The following is a 20,186-nucleotide window of genomic DNA, read 5'->3' on the forward strand; positions in this document are numbered from 1 at the left end:
TCCCTCATAACACCAAATTTTTCGGTTCTTCTACATTGCATTTAATCTAGAGAGGCCCATCTAAACCAGAATCAATGTTATTTAAAATAGGGTCTTCAAAATGGCTCATCTTGTATACATTAAAAAGAATAATTCCCCCTGCTAGACCCTTTGCTTCCATCTAGACTCTGGGGAAAGCACCCTCTCTTGGGCTTCTTGAATACATTGATTGTACCTCATAAACACAGTGTTGGGTTTATAGAAGTGGGCCTGGAGGAAGTGTGGCTTGACTCTTATAAGCTCAGGATCTTCTTTCACAGTTAAATCTGGTTCACTTTTAATTTTTGGAAATAATGAACTAAATTCAGTTGCTGAAGAGAAGCTGGTTTTAGTTGTCCATTTAAGGGTGGAAGGTAATAGTCTTTATGGAAAAGCTAAGAATTTGAGGCAGCATCTCTCCCCACATTCAAGACCCCAATTCTTCTTGCAAAATTATGTCTAACTAGCACACTTTTTAAAAAAGAGAACTTTCTGGAATGAGGTGGAGTTCATTTTATTAGCCTCTTCCTCTATCTTCCCCTAGCCACCTGGTGGTAGAGAAAAGAGGTTGTTCACTTGCACAGGATTAATATTTGAACAGTTTCTAGTACCTAAACTCTACATCTACCTTTGTTGTATATCATGAGACTGAAAGTGAGAATACATTTAAAAGTAGATCCATTTATGGCCCTTTTTATCACATAACACCTTTCTCTAGCCCTCTGGGCCTTAATTTCCTCATCTGTGAAATGGAGAGGATAATAATAATAGCACCTGCTTCACGGAGTTATTATGAGAAAAGTGCTTTGTGAATTGTAAAGCCCATACAAATGATTGTTGTTATTATTATTTTGCCCTAATACAAGACAGGAACTTTCATTAAAGTTTTAAGTTTAAAAGCTTTTCATTGACTTACGGAGTATGAGAGTCAAACAAACATCTATTAAATGCTTACTAGATGCCAGGCATTATGTTATATCCCAGGTAGTAGAGATTTGGACAAGATGGTCAAGTACCCTCAAGGCTTTCTGCTCCAAAAGGGGGTTTACTTAATTCCTTTGCAAGTTTCCACTTTTTTTTTTACGTTTCTAAAGACTCACTATTTTCAAGTAGGGAACATGTCTCTAGTCACTTGACTGTGAAAGAAATAGATATTAGTGCTTAATTCTATGTGTCAGATCATTCCAGTTACAGGTGAACCCAGTGGGCAATTGATTTGGTTCAGGATCACTCAGACAACCTTAGGCCTGCCATCAGGGAACTAAATTTTTAGTGCTTCTAAGCCTGTTCTGCTGCACACCAGAATAGGACTGACCTAAATAGGAAAAGAATTTTTGAATAGTTGTTCTTCTTTCAGTACATTATTCATGGATAGGGAGGTTCTTATGTGCTACTGAATATGGGTGAAATTCCATTATATACACATTGAGAATTGTCTAGATTGTATAAAAATTTGCTTAAAATAAATGAATCCTTGTCTTAGAGTTTGAGAATCCTTTTTATTGTAAAGTATTTGACCTGTAGAAGTAGTCCAGACTGAATAGAACCTGTTTCCAAAACAAAAGGGAAAATCATAGTGTTAGCTATCCAGTAGCTACCAAAATATTGATTTTTCTGCCACAAAAACAGTTTGCTTAGTGCTCATCAAGTGGAAGTGTAGACAGAACAACTTTTTGAGACAGTAGTGGTACCACTAGTGGTACACTCTGACTCTTTCACTTATTATCTCTGTGGCCTTAGACAAGTCACTTAACCTCTCTTGCCTCAGTTTCCTCACATGTAAAATGAGAATATTGAATCAAATGAGTTCTGAGATCCCTTTCAGCTCCAAATCTGCAAAACTATACACTCCCACAGTGATTAAACATTTCAACAAAGGTATTGTGTTGAACTTTAAAAATGGATCCTATGATAATTCAGCTCTGATGATTCAGATGCCTGGGGCTGGCAGCTAGACCGTATGAACCTGAAATTCTTTCCAATGTTGCATTTGACTTCCCACAACAGTGTGACTGTAGTATTTCAAAAGAAGCAGAAATATACTTGGCTTTAATAAAACCAGTTTCACATATTGAGACTTTCAACTTGCCCAAACTACAGAGGTTTTTGCTGACAGGGATATTATTTTTTAATTCTCTTTAAGTTATGCAAAGATGCATTCCACTTTTTAAGACCCAGGCTCTTTTCAGAAGTCTGGGCTACAAGAGATAAAAGAATGTAGTAGACACACCCATAAGCCACCCTCATTTCTGTGATACTGTGTTATCTGTAATCCTTGCATTGGGGAGTTAGCGGAAAGTGACATGCATATTAAGACATAAATATTATATACGATGTTAAGAAATAAGTATCTGTAATCCCAACATACTATGTATCTGCATATGTACATGTATGTATAGATATGCATATGTGCATGTATAGTTTATTACAAAATAATAACTCTAAAGTTAAAATGCTCTTATTAAATAAGAGGTATTTAATCATTTGTGAAGAAAAAAATGTAATACTTAGTAAAGTGTGTTTATAATGTTGAATATCAAACGATTCAGTTCTGCTCTTCATTCAGGAATGCTCATCTTTATTGCTGATTTAGTTGAGTGTTTGTTGCAAGCAGGGAGATGGGAGAAGGTTTCCATGTATACTTTTAATAAAAATTATGAAAATCCCACAGTGGCTAATACCTATTCTTCATTTGCTTGAGCAAAAGGCTGCATCAGTCAACAGTCGCTTAGTACATGTATTAACATGTAGCTCTAGCAAGGTAGTGGCTACCTCCAAATATTTTTTTTTACCTTTAAAAAAAAAAGGCAAACTGCAGCTTATATTTCTCTCCTGTACTTCACAGAGCATGTCATAAAATGGCAGCATGTGCCTACAATCTTTGCTTCTTGGCGCCTCTCATCCTATAATTGTGGTGATTTGAAATATGTAATCTTAGGGAAGTTCTTTAAAAAGGTGGATTGTTGGAAATCAATAAGGTTAACAATTGGGCAATTTAATTGGAACTCTAGTAAAATAAAAACTAAGTGAAGCTCTAGTTTAATATTATCTGCCTTTTCCCTTTGGAAGTAGTTGGGGTTATGGTGCTATTAATTGCTATCGTAATTTTTTCTATTTTACTTCTTTTTTAAGATTTTCAGATGTTATTCTAGCAACAATTTTGGCAACTAAGTCTGACATGTGTGGTCAGAAATTTGAGCTGAAGATTGATAATGTGCGCTTTGTTGGTCACCCCACACTTCTGCAGCATGCTCTGGGACAGGTATGGTCAACAGCACAAAGGCTCATGAAAGATGGGGACTAATGTAGCTATATCACTCTTCTAATTATTCAGAATGTTCTGAAACCATCTCTGCTAATGGTAATGTAAATTGTTATTTTACAGATGACAAATCTAAAGTACACAGAAGTTACATGACTTGACAAAGAACACCCAAAAAAGCAGAACTGAAACTTGAATCCAGGTCTCCTGACCTTTCAAGTCCAGTGTACTTGAGAAACCACACTTAAAAAAAATATATAAGTAATTTTATTGGTATAGTTTGTTTTTACATTAGCTTCATTTCCTGATATCTCTTCCTTCTCGCTTTCTCAGAGAGCTATCTCTAATGAGAAAAAATCAAAATGAGAAAAAAAAAACAATTCAGCAAAAGCAACCAACACTACAGCCAGGTTCACAGTGTTCCACATTCACCGTCCCCCATCTCTGCAAAGAAGGGAAGGAAGTGTGTTCTCATATTTCTGAGGCTGTTCGATCATAATTTCACAATATTCTGTTTTGATTCTTTTTGTGTTTCTCTTCATTTTCATTGTTGTAGTCTTTGTTTACCTGTTTCTGCTCACTTTATGTCAGTTTATGTGTCTTCCCAAGCTTCTGTGCATTCTTCATAGTCATCATTTCCTCCGTCACAGTAATATTCCATTATATTAATGCATCATAATTTGATTAGCCTGTCCCCAAATGATGGGCACTTACTCTGTTTCTGATTCTTTGCTAACTCGAAAAATGCTGTTATAACTATATTGGTGTACTTTGGACCTTTCTTTTTATCATTGATCTCCTTGAAGAGAATTCCTAGCAGTGGCAGCTACAGGTCAAAGGGTAAGGACATTTTAGTCACTTTACTAGCATTCCAAATTGCTTTCCAGAAAGGTTGTGCCAGTTTATTGCTTCACCAATAAAATATTTGTATGTCCATCTTCCCACAGTCCTTTCAACATTTACTGTTCTCTTATCTTGTTATATTTGCCTATTTGTTGATTATGAGGTAGAATATCACTTGTTTTCATTATTAAGAGATCATACTCCTATAAGCAATGAAGAGAGTTTAAATAAATATTACTTATTAGAAAAAATGTTTTTGTAACCCAACCTGAAAATTAAAAGTCAGAACCCAATGTTCTGGCAATTAAAAATAAACCACATTTATTTTTGGCATAGAAAATTAGTATAGTTGTATAAGATCACACAGTTCATTGTTAATTCATTTCAACAGATTTTTAAAATTATTTATTTATTTTTAGTTTTCAACATTCACTTTTGTAAGATTTGAGTTCCAAACTTTTCCCTCCTTCCCCTTTCCCTTTTCCAAGATGGCATGCAATCTGACATAGGCTATACATGTACAATCATATTAAACGTATTTTCACATTAGTCATGTTATGAAAGAAAAATCATGAGAAAAAAAAAACAAAAAAGAGGAAATAGTATGCTTAGATCTGCATTCAGATTCCGTAATTCTTTCTCTGGATGTGGATAGCATTTTCCATCATGGTCTTTTGGAATTGTCTTAGATTAATTAGACACAGTTTAATACAATATTGCTGAGACACAGTGCCACTGTGTAAAGACCCTCGAGAAGTTAAAAATTTAACTTAGCAGAAGTCACCTAGTTTCTATCTCTGGGTATCACCTTCATTTTGGTTATCTTAGTCCCATCTTTCTTCTGCTCTGCTCTTATTTAAGAATTATGTGAGTTGGTAAAGTTAACAGGGTCTGGGCATTTGTTGGACTCAGAGAGTTAGGAAAGCTTGGGTCTAGTCCCAGTTTTGCCACTAATAATTGTGACTTTGTGACTTTGGGCAAGTCATTTTCCGCCTCTGGGCCCCAGTTTCCCTATTTATACAGTAGTGGAATTGGACTAGTTCCTTAACCTGAGGCACTTGAACTTTTTTTATTGTTTTTATTTATTTCAATGCAATTGATTTTTATTTAATGCGTTTAAAAACATTTTTCTGAGGCTGGACCCATAGGTTTCACTAGACTGCCAAAGAGATCCTGGGCATGAAAGTAGCTGAGCTTCTTGGACTGTGACCTTTAAGGGTCCTTCCAGCTCTTACATTCTATGCTTCTATGATTAGCTATCTCCCATCAGAAAGTGGGTAGGGGTGAATGAATGATCACCAAGTGTCACATTTCTCCACCTGATCAAAACTGTTTGCTGAAATTCTACCAAGAGAATGAGCTTCCTCTGATGGTTAACAAAAACTGAAGGGTGTATTTTGTTTACAGTAGTGTTTTCTTAGCAAAAAGCTTCATTGCTCCTGTCTGGCAATGTGTGATAAAAAGCCTTGTATGGCCCTGCAAGAGCTCTTCTTCCGCCTAGTGGTAACACTTGTTCATGAAAATGACCATTTTATTTCATATAAGTTATGCCTAGAACACATCTGCCTGATAGATGCCAGTCAGCTCCTCTGGCTCCTCACAGTGATTGTTATGTTTAGTGACAAATGGTAGTTAATGGTCAAGAACAGCAGAAACAAAGGGTTGAAGTTAGAGGAGCATGTTGAGAGTGAGTTGTGGGAAAGTGGTGAAGTACCTGTTCAGCGCAGGAAACGTTTATCAAGTACTTGCTTTGTATAAGTTGCCTCTTTGCTATCTTTTACACAGTCATAGAACTAATGACAGCTTTATGAATAGTACTTTATAATTATAATTATGTAGTGCTTTATGAATTACAAAGTGCCTTGTCTTATTTGGTGCTCATAATAACTGAGATTGATAGTATAATATTATTCCCATATAAATATAGTTATTTCTATTTTACAGGTGAGAAATTAAAGGTCAGAGCAGTGTATTGCTTTGCCCAGGGTCACTCAACAAGTAAATCATAAACATGATTTGAATCCAGGTCTTATTATTCTAATGCCATTGGTTTTTCTATTACTCCACCGCTGTCTTCCTGAGGGATTGTCTTGACCCTGTCCTTCATGTTTCTTCCTTTTTTCTGCATCTGTAAACTATGAATGATATACAGTGAGCTTTCAGTTATCTGTGGCAATAAGAACTGGGAATAACTGAGATAAGGAAAGTGTAAGAATGATCCCATTTACATTTTTTAAAAAGATCCATTCAGTTCAGATTTTATTTATGTATTTATTTTTCTTGATATAATTTACATTTTTTAAGCTCCAGTGACCTTAGATTTAATGTATGTGTTTATTTTGTCTTAGCACAGTTTAAACATTTTTCCCCAACTAATAAATATTATTTATGCCCTTTTTTTAAACATCAGAATCATTACCCAGTCTCCCTGTGCCCAATTGCCTCATCTCTTGCTAAAAGAAAAATTTATGTATAACCCAATCAACAAAATTCCTCTGGTAGTAAATGGATTATTCTATACCTTCAAGCCACTTATCTCCAGAGAGGAGCCAGGTGTTTCCTTCTTTTTTCTCTGGGACCAAGATTGGCATTGCAGTTCATCTGGGTTTCACAACATTATTGTTATTTTTGTTTACATTAGTGCAGTCACTGTATATTTTATTTGCTTTTTACCATTTCAGTTCAGATTAGTCTTCTTAGGTTTTTTCATATTTGTCATTTCATATAGCACAATATTCCATTACATTTAAGTACCACAGTTTGTTCTCTCATTTCCCAGTCAATGGATTTTCACATTGTTTCCAGTTTTGCACTACAGAATGCTTCTAGTAATATTTTAATTCTAGTAATATTACATATATTACATAATATTACATATTACATATTTATTACATATGGGACCTTTGTTTTTGTTATTAACCTACTTTGGATTTATGCCCTGTAGTGGATGACTGAATCAAAGCATATGAATTAAGTTTATTGTCTTTCTTTATATAATTCCAAATAGTTTTCTAGAATGGTTGGACCAATGCACATGGTTCCTCCAACATTTAATTATTTTTGCCAATTTAATGAGCACGGTGAACCCTTAAGAGTTGTCTTATTTTGCATTTCTCTTATTAGTAATTTGTTAATTTGCATTTGACCTTTTAAAAACTATTCTTACTCTTTAACCATTTACTTAGGATAATGGCTTTTATTTATAGTGTAATACTCAGTATTTTGAAAATCCCAATAGGAATAGAAAACAGAATCACATTTACTAATGTGATTATGTTATATTCATTGTATCCCCAGAACAACCTCTAAAATCGGGGAGGTTCTGCCAGTGTGGTAAAGTGGGTGTTACAACCAAGCACAGTTCTGTAACACTTCAAACCCATAACAGATTCACAAACAAGTATTGGTGGTAGTGGATGGTAGAGACACAGTCAGCAGGGCTAGTTCTAATGATCTCTCACTAGCTCCTTTATTCCACTGCAGTCTTGACATTTTTCTTTCTCCATTGTGGCACATCCATCATCAGATTATCTCCAGCTCTATCTGTTTTCCATTGCCCTCTGAAAGTAATTTCGTTTGCTTAATAGACTTCTGTTTATTTCATAGGTATCCAAAACAGATCCATCTCCAAAAAGAGAAATGCCCACGATGATTCTCTTTAATGTGGTATTCGCATTAAGGGTAAGGTAGTCTTTGTAATTTTTCAAATTATCACATACAGATCATTGGGAGTGAGGGAATTTGTGATTGCTTTCTCATTAAGGCTAAACTGAATGAGAGATTGAAATGAGTAAGTAAACGAGAGCCTGAAGTCTCAATCCTTAGGAACTAATGGACTGGACAACTTGTCTTCTTGGTGTTTTAGATGGGGCTGGACCAGATCATCTCTAATGGACCTTTCTGGTTCTAAGATTCTGTGATTAGTAGTTAAAGGAGGCTCCCATTCACAGGAGATGCAGTGTTTTATCCTTAGAAATCATACTATGCCACTGATAATAAATGAATAGGAAACGTGCGCCTTATAACACCTGTGAAGCAGACATTCCACCTTTACTGAGAAGCTTCTGATAATGATGATAGCCCGTTTTTGTAGCTGTTTAGAGTCTATAGAGCACTTTCCTTACAACAATCCTATGAGATTGGTGGTGTAAATATTATCCTCTCCATTTTACAGTTGAGGAAACTGAGTTAATGAGATTAATTGATTTGCGCAACATCATATAGCTAGCCCAGTGCATGTTACATATAGCCCACTTTCAAACTCAGGCCTCCACTTTTTCACTGCTTTCTATCCATTCTTACTCTGTCGACACTTCTCTTTTCAAGTTCACTATTGATCTTTTCTCAAGCTTCATCCTTCATGACTGTAACATTCTCTCCTTCTTGATATTTTCTCTTTCACTGTTCTCTCCTGGTTCTCTTCCTGCCTGTCTATTACTGGTGTTTTTGGTTAGTTCGTCATCCTCATTAGTTAGATGTGGTCGATTATGCTTACACTACCCTCTTTGTAAGTTTTTTTTTTTGTAAGGAAAACTCTTTGTAATCCTTTAAAGTGCTACAGAAATGTATTGTTGTCTTTTGTATATTACTCACAGGGAAAAATGAGAGATCTACTTTCTCCTGTGCAGGTTTACTGGCTATGGTATTTTTTCTAGATTCTTCCAAATATTAATTGTATTTTGAGGCTACTGGATTTATTTTTCAAATTCTTATGTTCTAAGTTCCACAAACCAAACAATAAGTAGTATTTAAGCTAATTCATATAACATGATGAAGAAAGTTGCTAAGAGAGGGTTTAGTTTTGGCAGTGTTACCTCAGCTGTGTAGCAGATTATTGCTAAAAAATGTCTATTTCACATTGAAGAAACTGGTGGTCATAGAGTTCTCTGTAATGATGCCCTTTGGGGATGAATTGCTGTGCCTGTTTTTAATTCTTGACAATTTTCTGGTGATTAATTTGTAATGTTTATTTCCTTTGAGATTTTGAAATATAAGCCTCATTAGTTGTCCGTTTTCATAAATGAGTTGATGCTGTTTGGGAGCACTAATGTCCCTAAAGTTATATAAAAGAGAATAACTTCCTGTGAAGGAAGGGAATGGATGGGTTCATTGTATTAATATTTGGTTAGAAGGATTTACTGTGCTTGGGGATTGCCTGTGGCCACTTGTGACAGATAAACAGGAGGGAACACCTGTTGTAGAGCAAAGAAGGCCCCAGATGTTACAATCAGCAGGATCCATCCTCCCTCTTCTCCCCTCCCCTACCCCCACACACACTCCCCAGCCCTCAGTGACTCAGCAAGTACTTTTGGCCTTCAGAAAGCCTAAGTCATGGTTGTCTCATTTATCTGTTAACTCTAGAGTCTGATGGTCCTTTAAGTATCTCCACAAACATCTAACAGCTGCTGTCTCCACCCTGTCTGACCTGCGGCAGATGACCCACCCTAGCATGTACATAGCTGATAGTTTTCAGGTTTTCATGAGTGAAAGCAAATAGATTTTACTAATATCTCTTAGTACTGAGAGATACCTGTAACCCACCATTTAAAAACAAAATATACACAGGGATTACAAATGAGAAATAACAATAGTGGACATATATGTAGAGCTTTATGGTTTACGTGATCTCATTTTATCCGCACAACACCCTGTGGTGTAGGACAAGCATCATTTCCTCCATTTTCCATGTGAGGACACTGAGGCTCAGAAGTGAAGGGACTTGCTCCAGGTCGTACAGCTAGTAAGTAGCAGAGTTAGGACTTGGATCAGAGTCCAAATCCAGGGCCCTTTCCACTATTCCATGGCTGCTTCTCACACCATAGTGGGAAATGTGGTGTAGTCCCAAACCATGTTGACATATTATATCTTGGTAAAATTGGGTTGAGGCACAGTAAGGTCAGCTTTATTATGTCCTTCAATGGAAAAGCAAAATATTAAAAATTAACATTTAAGGAAAATTTCTATTCAATTATATAATTCATCCCTTTTATAATATATCCTCTCATTGTATGGATTCATAGGTCAAATTATATCCAGCAATCATAACTATATAAAATAAAAACTGTGGCATAAGAGGTAATTCAGCCTCTTTCAGGGTTGTCTTTTTTCTTAATGCCAACATTTAAAAGGACTGCATTGTAATTTTGTAATTATTTTCTGTTGTATAGAGAGTTTCCTACACAGGCAGCCATAAATAGAAGCTTAGAGTTAAAAGGGACCCTTGAGGCTGTCATATCCAACCCATAACTGAAGCAAGAATACTGTCTACAACATCCCTCACAAATGATTAGCCAGCCTCCCTTTGAAGAATTGATAGACAATTTATGACCTACCAAGGAAACCCATTCCATTTTGAGGCAGCTCCAGTGATTAGGAACTTCCTCCTTATATTTAGAGCTGGATCTGACCCTGTGTAGCCCTTCCACTGGATTTATTTCCTCCCTCTGGGTCGAAACAAAATAAATAATCCCTTTCCTACATAAGAACTCTTGAAATATTTGAAGATCTCAGTCATGCCTCCTCTGTGTCTGCTTTAGGACTAATATTGCATTTCCCCACAGATTCCTTCAGTTGGTCCTTGTATCATTTTGCATGATTTTAAGTCCCCTCACCAGCCAGGCTGCCCTCCTCTGTACATGCTCTAGCTAATCAATCTTTCTCCTAATGTAGTGCCTAGAACTGAGGCCCTGACTCCAGTTAGGATATAGCTTAAGGTAGCACATGCTTACATATATGTTCATATATATGTATGATACACATTATATTTATAGTTGTAATGTGTATATAAAATTCCCATTGAGTGACTTTTTTATCTTACAGGCCAATGCAGATCCTTCTGTGATAAACTGCCTGCATAACCTGTCACGTCGAATTGCCATTGTGCTGCAGCATGAAGAGAGGCGTTGTCAGTACTTGACCAGAGAGGCCAAGCTGATATTAGCCATTCAGGATGAAGTGTCTGCCATGTCTGACAGTGAGTCTTGGTCTCACTGCCATTCCCCATCCTAGCAACCCTAATGGGAAATTCTTAAATAGAAGACAAGTCTCAGGTAGAGGAGCAGGTCACCTGTGTGTGATGGATTAGTTTCTAGTTGTTAAATTAAATATTTCCTAAAATAAGAGGCAATGTGGTACGGCATGGAAAATCACTAGACTTGGAGTTTAGACCTGGGTTTAAATCTGAACTTTGCCACTTCCTAGCTGTGTGACCTTGGACAAATCACATAATTTTTTTGGACTTTAATTTCCTCACCTTGGTCTCTTGGGTACCTTCTAACTCTGATATTCTGTGAGTCTAAGTGGATTAAACCTTGTGTTAGCACATTTATACTGCTGGTAATGGCAGGGAACTTTTTAACTTGAAGTGTTTTTTCTTATTTGGAGGTAATTCATTCAAATATTGGCTTGGGGCCATGATAAAATTTGCTACTCTTATAATAATTAGCTCACATTTACATAATGGTTTGCATATACTTACCTCAGTCAGTCCTTATAGAGGCAGTAATATAAGTACTATTACCCCATTTTATAGCTGAAGAAGATGAAGCTTAGAGACTTAAGGATTTGCCTCAAAGGTCCTACGACCTAGCAGTGATGGAGACAGACCTCAAAGCCAGGCCTTTGACTTTAAGGCCAGCGTCCTCTCTCTCACACTAGTTTGCCTCTTAGTTGTACAGCTTTCTTTTTCATAAAACTACCCAGTTAGATAGGGTCCATCTTGAAGTGAAGCTGTGAATCTCTCAGACTTTCAAGCTGTAATACTTGATGGCTCTTGTGTTGGAGGAGAGTGACTAAAGAAAAGAACTTTGGACGGGGCAGAGCCAAGATGGTGGCTGGAAAGCAGGGACTTGCGTGAGCTCCCACCCAGGTCCCTCCAAACACCAATAAAAAAAATGTCTCTGAACAAATTCTAGAACTGCAGAACCCAGGAAATAGCAGAGGGAAGCAGGGCTTCAGCCCAGGACAGCCTGGATGGTCACGGGCTATCACATGGACCTGGGAGCAGAGTGAAGCAGAGCCCAGCATGGGCCGCATGGACCAACCAGACCAGGAGCCAGGCAGAACAGGCCTTAGTGCCCTGAATCAGTGAGCTGTGGCAGTTACTAGACTTCTTAACCCACAAACACCAAAAACAACAAAGACGGTTAGTGGGAAAAGCTTCTGGGACAGAGTGAAAGGAGTTTCTGGTTTGGCCACCGACCCAGGGGCAGCAGAGGTGGTGCAGCAACAGAACTACAGCTGCAGTTGCTTCTGACCCCAGGCCCACCTGGTGGGAGGAATTAAGTGGCAGATCAGAGCAGGAATGCAGAGCCTGCTTAAGTGCTGAGTCCAGTCCAGGTTGGCGGTTCTTGGGGGAGGATTAGCGCTGGTGTGGCAGAGCTTGCTGTGTAGAAAAAGCTCTGAAAACAACAGTGCAGCACCTCAAGCTTGGGACAAAGTACTCTATACTCCACAAGCAGTCATATCCAGCTGAAAAACTCAAGGGTCAAGTAAGTTGGCTGGGAACATGGCCAGGCAGCGAAAATGCACCCAGATTCAGTCTCAGACTTTGGAATATTTCTTTGGTGACAGAGAAGACCAAAACAGACAGCCAGAAGAAGTCAACAAAGTCAAAGAGCGTACATCAAAAGCCTCCAAGAAAAACATAAACTGGTCTCAAGCCATGGAAGAGCTCAAAAAGGATCTGGAAAAGCAAGTTAGAGAAGTAGAGGAAAAATTGGGAAGAGAAATGAGAGTGATGTGAGAAAACCATGAAAAACAAGTCAATGACTTGCTAAAGGAGACCCAAAAAATACAGAAAAAAATATTGAAGAAAACAACACCTTGAAAAATAGACTAACTCAAATGGCAAAAGAGCTCCAAAAAGCCAATGAGGAGAAGAATGCCTTGAAAGGCAGAATTAGCCAAATGGAAAAGGAGGTCCAAAAGACCACTGAAGAAAATACCACCTTAAAAATTAGACTGAAGCAAGTAGAAGCTATTGACTTTATGAGAAATCAAGATATTATAACACAGAACCAAAGGAATGAAAAAATGGAAGATAATGTGAGACCTCAGTGTTAGGGTAGCTGAAGGGAATATACATACATACATACATACATATATATATATATATATATATATATATATATATATATAGACAGAGGGCATGGGGTGAGTTGAATATGAAGGGATGATATCTAAAAAAATAAAATCAAAATAAGGGATGAGAGAGGAATATATTGAGAGAGGGAGAAAGGGAGAGATAGAATGGGGTAAATTATCTCACATAAAAGTGGCAAGAAAAAGCAGTTCATTGAAAGAGAAGAGGGGGCAGGTGAGGGGGAATGAGTGAATCTTGCTCTCATCGGAATTGATCTGAGGAGGGAATAACTTACACACTCAATCGGGTATCTTACTCCACAGGAAAGGAGGAGGAAGGAGATAAAAAAGGGGGGATGATAGAAGGGAGGGCAGATAGGGGGAGGAGGTAATCAAAAACAAACACTTTTGAAAAGGAACAGGGTCAAGGGAGAAAACTGAATAAAGGGGGATAGGATAGGAAGGAGTAAAATATAGTTAGTCTTTCACAACATGAGTATTGTGGAAGGGTTGTACATAATGATACGCATGTGGCCTATGTCGAATTGCTTGCCTTCTTAGGGAGGGTAGTTGGAAGAAAAGAGGGGAGAGAATTTGGAACTCAAAGTTTTAAAAACAGATGTTCAAAAAAAAGTTTTTGCATACAACTAGGAAATAAGATATACAGGCAATGGGGCATCTTGCCCTACAAGAAAGTAAGGGAAAAGGGGATGGGAGGGGAGCGGGGTGACAGAAGGGAGGGCTGACTGGGGAACGGGGCAACCAGAATATTTGCCATCTTGGAGTGGGGGGGAGGGTAGAAATGGGGAGAAAATTTATAATTCAAACTCTTGTGAAAATCAATGCTGAAAACTAAAAATATTAAATAAATAATCAAAAAATTAAAAAAAGAAAGGGGTAGAAAATGAATATTTGTATAAAGAAAACTGACCATGTAATACACCTAATCAATAAACTTCAATGGCACCTTAAAAAAAAAGAAAAAAAAGAACTTTGGCGGGAGGAAAGGAGGGGCGTATTTGCAACTATTTCATTGCCATTAAGTCTCTTAAACCAGACCTTTTACTGTAGTTACTTGAGGAGAAGACGCAGAATTAGAATCTAGACTCAACATGCCGGTGGAGTCAAACCTCACATTAGACCAGAACACTTAATAAAGAAGATAAAGAAAACCTGTTTTAAAGGCATATTTACTAAAGCAATGTTTCATAGCATTATTCATTTTACAAACATTAAGCATCTTCCTCCGTGCATTGCACTGCAGATTTCTAGATTTCTGGAGAAATATGCAGAGACAAAAAAAGAAGGAATCCCTGTCCTCACTGAGTTTATGTTGTAATTAGGAGAGAGAAGACGTGTATATGGATAAACATGATACAGGGTAGAAGATACTAAGTATATGAGAAGAGTTCAGAGAGTTATGCGATTAAAGGGGGGAAAAATTCTTCCTATTGTGGGTGGAACTGAAGCTGAGCCTGGAAGTCTGGAGGGATCAGCAAGCAGTGATGGAGAAAAGGAGTCCCGTATGTCCTGAGAAGAAGCAGGACAGGAGAGCACCCAGAGGAAATAGGAGTGAGGCCAGGTGCAAGCATAAATGTGGAGTCAGTTTGTGGAGGGCTTTGGTTGCTGGGCTAAGTGACTCGTGGTATCTGGAGCCTTGTTGCTGTTTTGTTTGAAGATATACGTCTCAGACGAGCTCAATCCAAACTGTCTCAAGGTCACGTATTGTGATAGATTTAGAGGTGGAAGGGGCCTTCGAGTTCCTCCAAGGCAGACCCTTCATTTTCTCGATGAGGAAGCCTGGGACCCGGAGGAGTAAAGTGTTTTGCTTAGCATCACACAGTTTGTGAGTGGCAGATCGTCTAACTCCAGATAACAGTGCTTTCATGCTGATGCACTCTGCCTTCAGATATTTGGATCAGAGTAAATGTTCATAAAAAGAAGAGTTCAAAACCGGGGCTAAGTCCTATATTTGTGTATCTGCTTCAAATCTGAAGCTTCTTTTGGTTTCTGCCATCACCTTAAGCTATAATCCTACCTGAAGGTACCTAGAAAGGCTAGGAAATGTGAAATAGCAAGTTGTTATTTTATACTTTGTGAAATACTCCAGTGATTTTGTTACTCATTTCCATTTATTTGAAAATTCCATTTGGGTTCTTTAATAATAATAGTTTGTGTGCAATTGTTAAGTTTTTTACACTTTATCAAGTACTTTTTCCACATAAGTCAGGTGAGATAGTACCAGTGTTATTAAGCCTGTTACAGATAAGGAAACTGAATTTCATAGAAATGTAATGGCTTGCCTGTAGTCACATAGCTAGTATGAAGTTTAGCTTGGATTTGAACCCAAGTCTTCTGACTCTAATCCCAGTGCTCTTCTCCTATAAGATTTATAAACTCCTCTCCCCAGTCTCCATATGCAAATAGGTCATTCAAGCTAAAACCCATGTTTACATTCAGCACCCCATATTAACCAAGGCCATGGCATTATTATTTTTTTTTTTGCTTCATGTATCTACATAGTTATGTGTATTCATAACATTAATGGGGGAAAAAGTTGAGGCACCATTTTATTTGCTCTGTTTCCCACTAACTTGGGATGCTCGGGTATATTTTATTACATTGAGAGTGACAAGTCACTTCCTCTTTCTGGGCTTCAGTTTCTCTCTTTAAATTTGAGGATCTTGAGCTAGGTGATCTCAAAGGTTCTAAAATAGTTGGTGTGCTGCTTTCTCTTCTAGTGCTCGCGTTCTGTGATGTCATCTTTGTCATCTTCTATGAGTGGTATTGTTTTAAATGGACTTGGCAGCACTGCTAAAGCCTCACTGTGGTCCCAGGTACCCCTAGCTATTCCAGTCTGCACTGCAGCCTTCTCCTTTCTGAAGATCTCTGACCCTTTATCCAGAAAAGGAGTCCAGGAAAGGTAGCAAAATAGGTGGCTGGAAAGGAGCCAGATTCATTCCCTGTTGGCATCTGGGAGTCTGATTGATTGCAGTGTGCTTCCCCTGTTTTGTTGTATGTAATACTTCTTCTGGTGACTTGCCTCATTTGTGAGACATTGGTCAGCTACTGGGCTTCATTTAAATGCATTTCTTCCATACAGAATACTCACAAATGCCGGTCAGATGAAATCTAATCTCTATTTAACTCAGGGTTCAAAGTGATCACAGAAATTATTTTAAAAATTCTTTCATTGTGGTACAGTAGAAAGTGCCCTGGATTTGGAATCAAAGAAACTTGGGTTTAATCCAGGCTCCACTACTTCTTACTTTTTTGACTCAAGAATGAGTTACTTCATCTCTCTGGGCCTCCATTTTAGTCCTCTTCCATAAAGGAGGATGTTGGAATATAGAATAAATGCTTAGGTCTCTTCCACTTCTAAAATCTGTAATCCCATCATCATAAATAATTGAGAATTAAGGCTACGGATATCAAAATTCTCTTTTAAAAGTATTCCTAGGGGCAGCCAGGTGGCACAATGGATAGAGTACCAGCCCTGGAGTCAGGAGGACCTGAGTTGAAATTTGGCCTAAGACACTTACTACCTATGTGTCCCTGGGCAAGTCATTTAACCCCCATTGCCTCCAAAAATACAAAACAAAAAAGTATTCCTATTCTGTTTTTATAAAGTTTTTTTCACTTTGAAAACTTTACTCATTTGCTTGTTTTAATTGAAGGTCCACAGTCTCCATTTCATCATATTCTTCCCAAGTGTAAGCTGGCCAGAGACCTCAAGGAAGCTTATGACAGGTAAGCAGTTTTCTCATCCAACTTGAAAAAAGCATAATTGAGCCATTGTCTCTTCAAATTAGTCACCATTGTTTATCTTGCTTGTGTTTGGCCTTTCATAGTCCTCATTTAAGTAGCGGACATTGTAAATAAGCCTCTACTAGAGAGTCACTCTTCATCGTTATACAATAACTAATGACCTTGTAGAGACATGCCTGGCACCATCGATGCCATTAAGCATGTCGTTTAATAAGTGCTACTTGACTGATTGGTAGAAACAGTAGGAAGACCAGATTCTAATTTTAGTTCTGCTACTGGCCTGTAGTGTAGCCTTAAAGGATGCTTCCCCTCTTGTCATGTTCCTCTTCTATAAAATGAAAGGTTTGGCTTGGGTAATCTATAAAATCCCTTCCAGACGTACCACATTCTACTGTGATTCTAACAGCGTGGTACAATGGAAAACATTGGGCCAGGACTCAGGAAACCTAGGTTCTAATCCTTGTTCTCTTCTTATCTAGCTATGTGACCTTAAGGATATCACTTAACTTCTCTGGTCCTCGGTTTACAATGCTGTAAAATGAGACAGTTGTACTAAATGACCTCTAAGGTCACTTTCAGCTCTGACATTCTATGATTCTGGGGGTTTTTTAAAGTTTTTTTTGAGGGGGGAAAGCAGGGCAATTGGGGTTAAGCGACTTGCCCAAGGTCACACAGCTAGTAAGTGTGTCCAGCGTCTGAGGCTGGACACTCAGGTCCTCCTGACTCCAGGGCCAGTGCTCCACTCACTGTGCCACTTAGCTGCCTGATTCTGTTTTGTCTCAGAAATTTCTCCTGAATTTTGTAGGTAGATTAGAATAAGATTATCTTGTACAATTTTTTCATCAGCATATCCTCAGGAGGGCTAATCTTGGTAGCCAAGACCTTTCCTGCATAGCAGGATGCATAAAACAATCTTCTAGAAGTTTCCCTTCTGTTGTAAAGAGATAATTAAACTTCACTTGGATGGGGGAATGTCTACACAGTATTTTAAAGATATTGAAAGAAAGGTGTTTAGTAAGTATGACTGTTTGAATATAGAGTGGTCTAGAGGTCCTAGTGAAGCTGGCAGTGATTATTGTACTCTTACTCCTAGTGTTTATGAAGAGTTACAGTTTGCAAGGCCCTTTCATATTTATTATGTAATTTGAGCACTGCAGTAACCCTGCGATGTAGTAGTATTGTTCACATCTTACAGACGAGAACTATGAATTGAGATAAGGTCATCCTTTCCTGTGCTGAGATGCCTTGAGGCCACCAGTGCATACCCTGGATAGCAGCTTCTGCTGTTAGTTTCCTTCTGAGGGGGGACCCACAGCAACAGCCTTGAATGTCATTAGCAGTGACCTCACAGTATCCTGGCAAGTACAGCACTTTTCGTTTTAAGACCTGGGTGCAGATACATGACCATAAAACCATTGATATGTATTGAGCTCCTCTTTGTTTTACCAACCCTTACTTTAGACAGAATTTTGTTGTTACCTTTTGTGTTTTACACCACAGTTACTTTATGATCTATCTTTCCACCATCATTACCTACCTCTTAGAAACTTTGCCTTATAAGAAGAAAAAACACTAATGCAAAATTGACTTAAAACCAGGTTTGACAGCATATACAGCATTCCCAGCCTGTAATCCCTTACCCTTCTACTGAAAAGAGTGAAGTTTTTTTCATTTTTTTCTCTACAACCAAGATTGGTCATTGCAGTTAATCTAAGTTCATTGAAATTAATGAGGTCATTACAATTAATCTGCCTCTTAGTATTGTTTTTGGCTTATAGTTATACATATTGTTTTCCAAATTCTTCCCTGTGCATTAGTTCATAAACATATTCCCATGTTTCTCTGAATTCCTCATATTTATTGTGTCTTGCTGCCCAATATTCTATTTCATCTACATAAATACAGTCTATTTAGCTACTCCCCAAATTATGGGCTTCCATTTAGTTTCATTTTTTACTACAACAAAAAATGTAGCTTTTGATATTTCAGTATACATGGGGCCTTTGTTTATGTCATTGGCCTCGTGGGATTTACGCCCAGCAGCATGTTGTCCAAACCAAAGGTTATGAACTAAATTTTTGTTGACGTACTTCTTGCGTAATTCTACTAGCAGTGAGTTAGTGTGCCTGACTTCCTTCAACCCCTCTATCATTGATTTTTTTTTTATTATTTTTGCCAACGTAATAATAAACCAAAAAGGATTTAAGTGCTGACTTTGCTTCAGGCACTAAGGATACAAAGACAAAATCAAAAACAGTCCTTGCCCTTAAGAAGCTTAAGGAGATGAAATCTCAAAGTAGTTTAATTTACATTTCTCTTATTAGTGACCTGGAACGTTTTACATAGTTGTTGATATTTGTATTTCTCCTTCTGAAAACTATTTGTTCAAATCCTTTGTCCACTTATCTATGGAGAAATGGCTCTTGGTCCTGTGTATTAAGTCATTGCTTCATGTACCCCTTACTTTTTCTTACAGCTCTTGATCCTGTGATCCTTTGGAAATAAAATAAATGCAGAAGGATTTCAGAGGAGGACTAATGACAGCTGGTATTTTTCTGATGCCTTCTGGGGAACATAGGGTGCTCCCTAAATACCTTATTCATCCTCTTGTCTTCTCAGGGAGGGAAGGGATAGAGAGATACTATTATCACTTGTTTACAGACAAGGTTAAACTAAATCACCCCAAAACAAACAGTAATAGTGGAGTCAAGACAAGACTCTGGAGTGTCTGATTCTCCTCCAGTGCTGCAGGCACACAGCTTTTCCGTGGGCCTTCTTGCTCCTAGAAGAAGCTCTAAGTGGTTACTCTGTCGAACTTGGAGACCTGAAACAAAGGAGCTTTCCCCATTCTTGATGTGTTTGTTGATGTGGGAGATTAATCAAACTGGATGAAACACTCTTTACATTTTGATTTCAGGTCCCACAAATGATTGTTATAATTGGAAGCTTTTTGACCCCTCCTACAAGGAATTGCTCCTGAGCAGTGAGCTTCTGAAAAGCTCTTAGTGCAGTTGAGCCTCTAGGAAAATCTGCATTTCGTGTTTGATTCAGCTCATTATTTGGTACAAACTACAAAGGTTCTGTGTTTGTCACTGGGGAAAGACATGGAATACCACCCCCTCAAAGAATGCAGAGAAAAGCTGTAATGTTAGAATATGAGCAGTGCAGAGGAAGGATCTAGTGAAAATATGCTAGGAGAGATTAGGAGAGAAAT

At 37.9% G+C, this 20,186-nt stretch overlaps 1 protein-coding gene across 2 annotated transcripts in view; it reads left to right on the forward strand.

Annotated features, from left to right (window-relative positions):
* The window catches only part of NPRL3 (NPR3 like, GATOR1 complex subunit), a 71,868-nt gene that overhangs the window by 10,093 nt on the left and 41,589 nt on the right, over window positions 1–20,186 (forward strand). For both annotated transcript variants that reach the window (XM_036739179.1, XM_036739180.1), the window contains 4 exons: window positions 3,151–3,280; window positions 7,730–7,804; window positions 10,943–11,096; window positions 16,882–16,954. In XM_036739179.1, the coding sequence (XP_036595074.1) occupies window positions 3,151–3,280; window positions 7,730–7,804; window positions 10,943–11,096; window positions 16,882–16,954 (432 nt within the window). The remainder of the gene's footprint in view (window positions 1–3,150; window positions 3,281–7,729; window positions 7,805–10,942; window positions 11,097–16,881; window positions 16,955–20,186) is intronic.

This window comes from Trichosurus vulpecula, chromosome 9, assembly GCF_011100635.1.
Source record: "Trichosurus vulpecula isolate mTriVul1 chromosome 9, mTriVul1.pri, whole genome shotgun sequence".
Lineage (NCBI taxonomy): Eukaryota > Metazoa > Chordata > Mammalia > Diprotodontia > Phalangeridae > Trichosurus > Trichosurus vulpecula.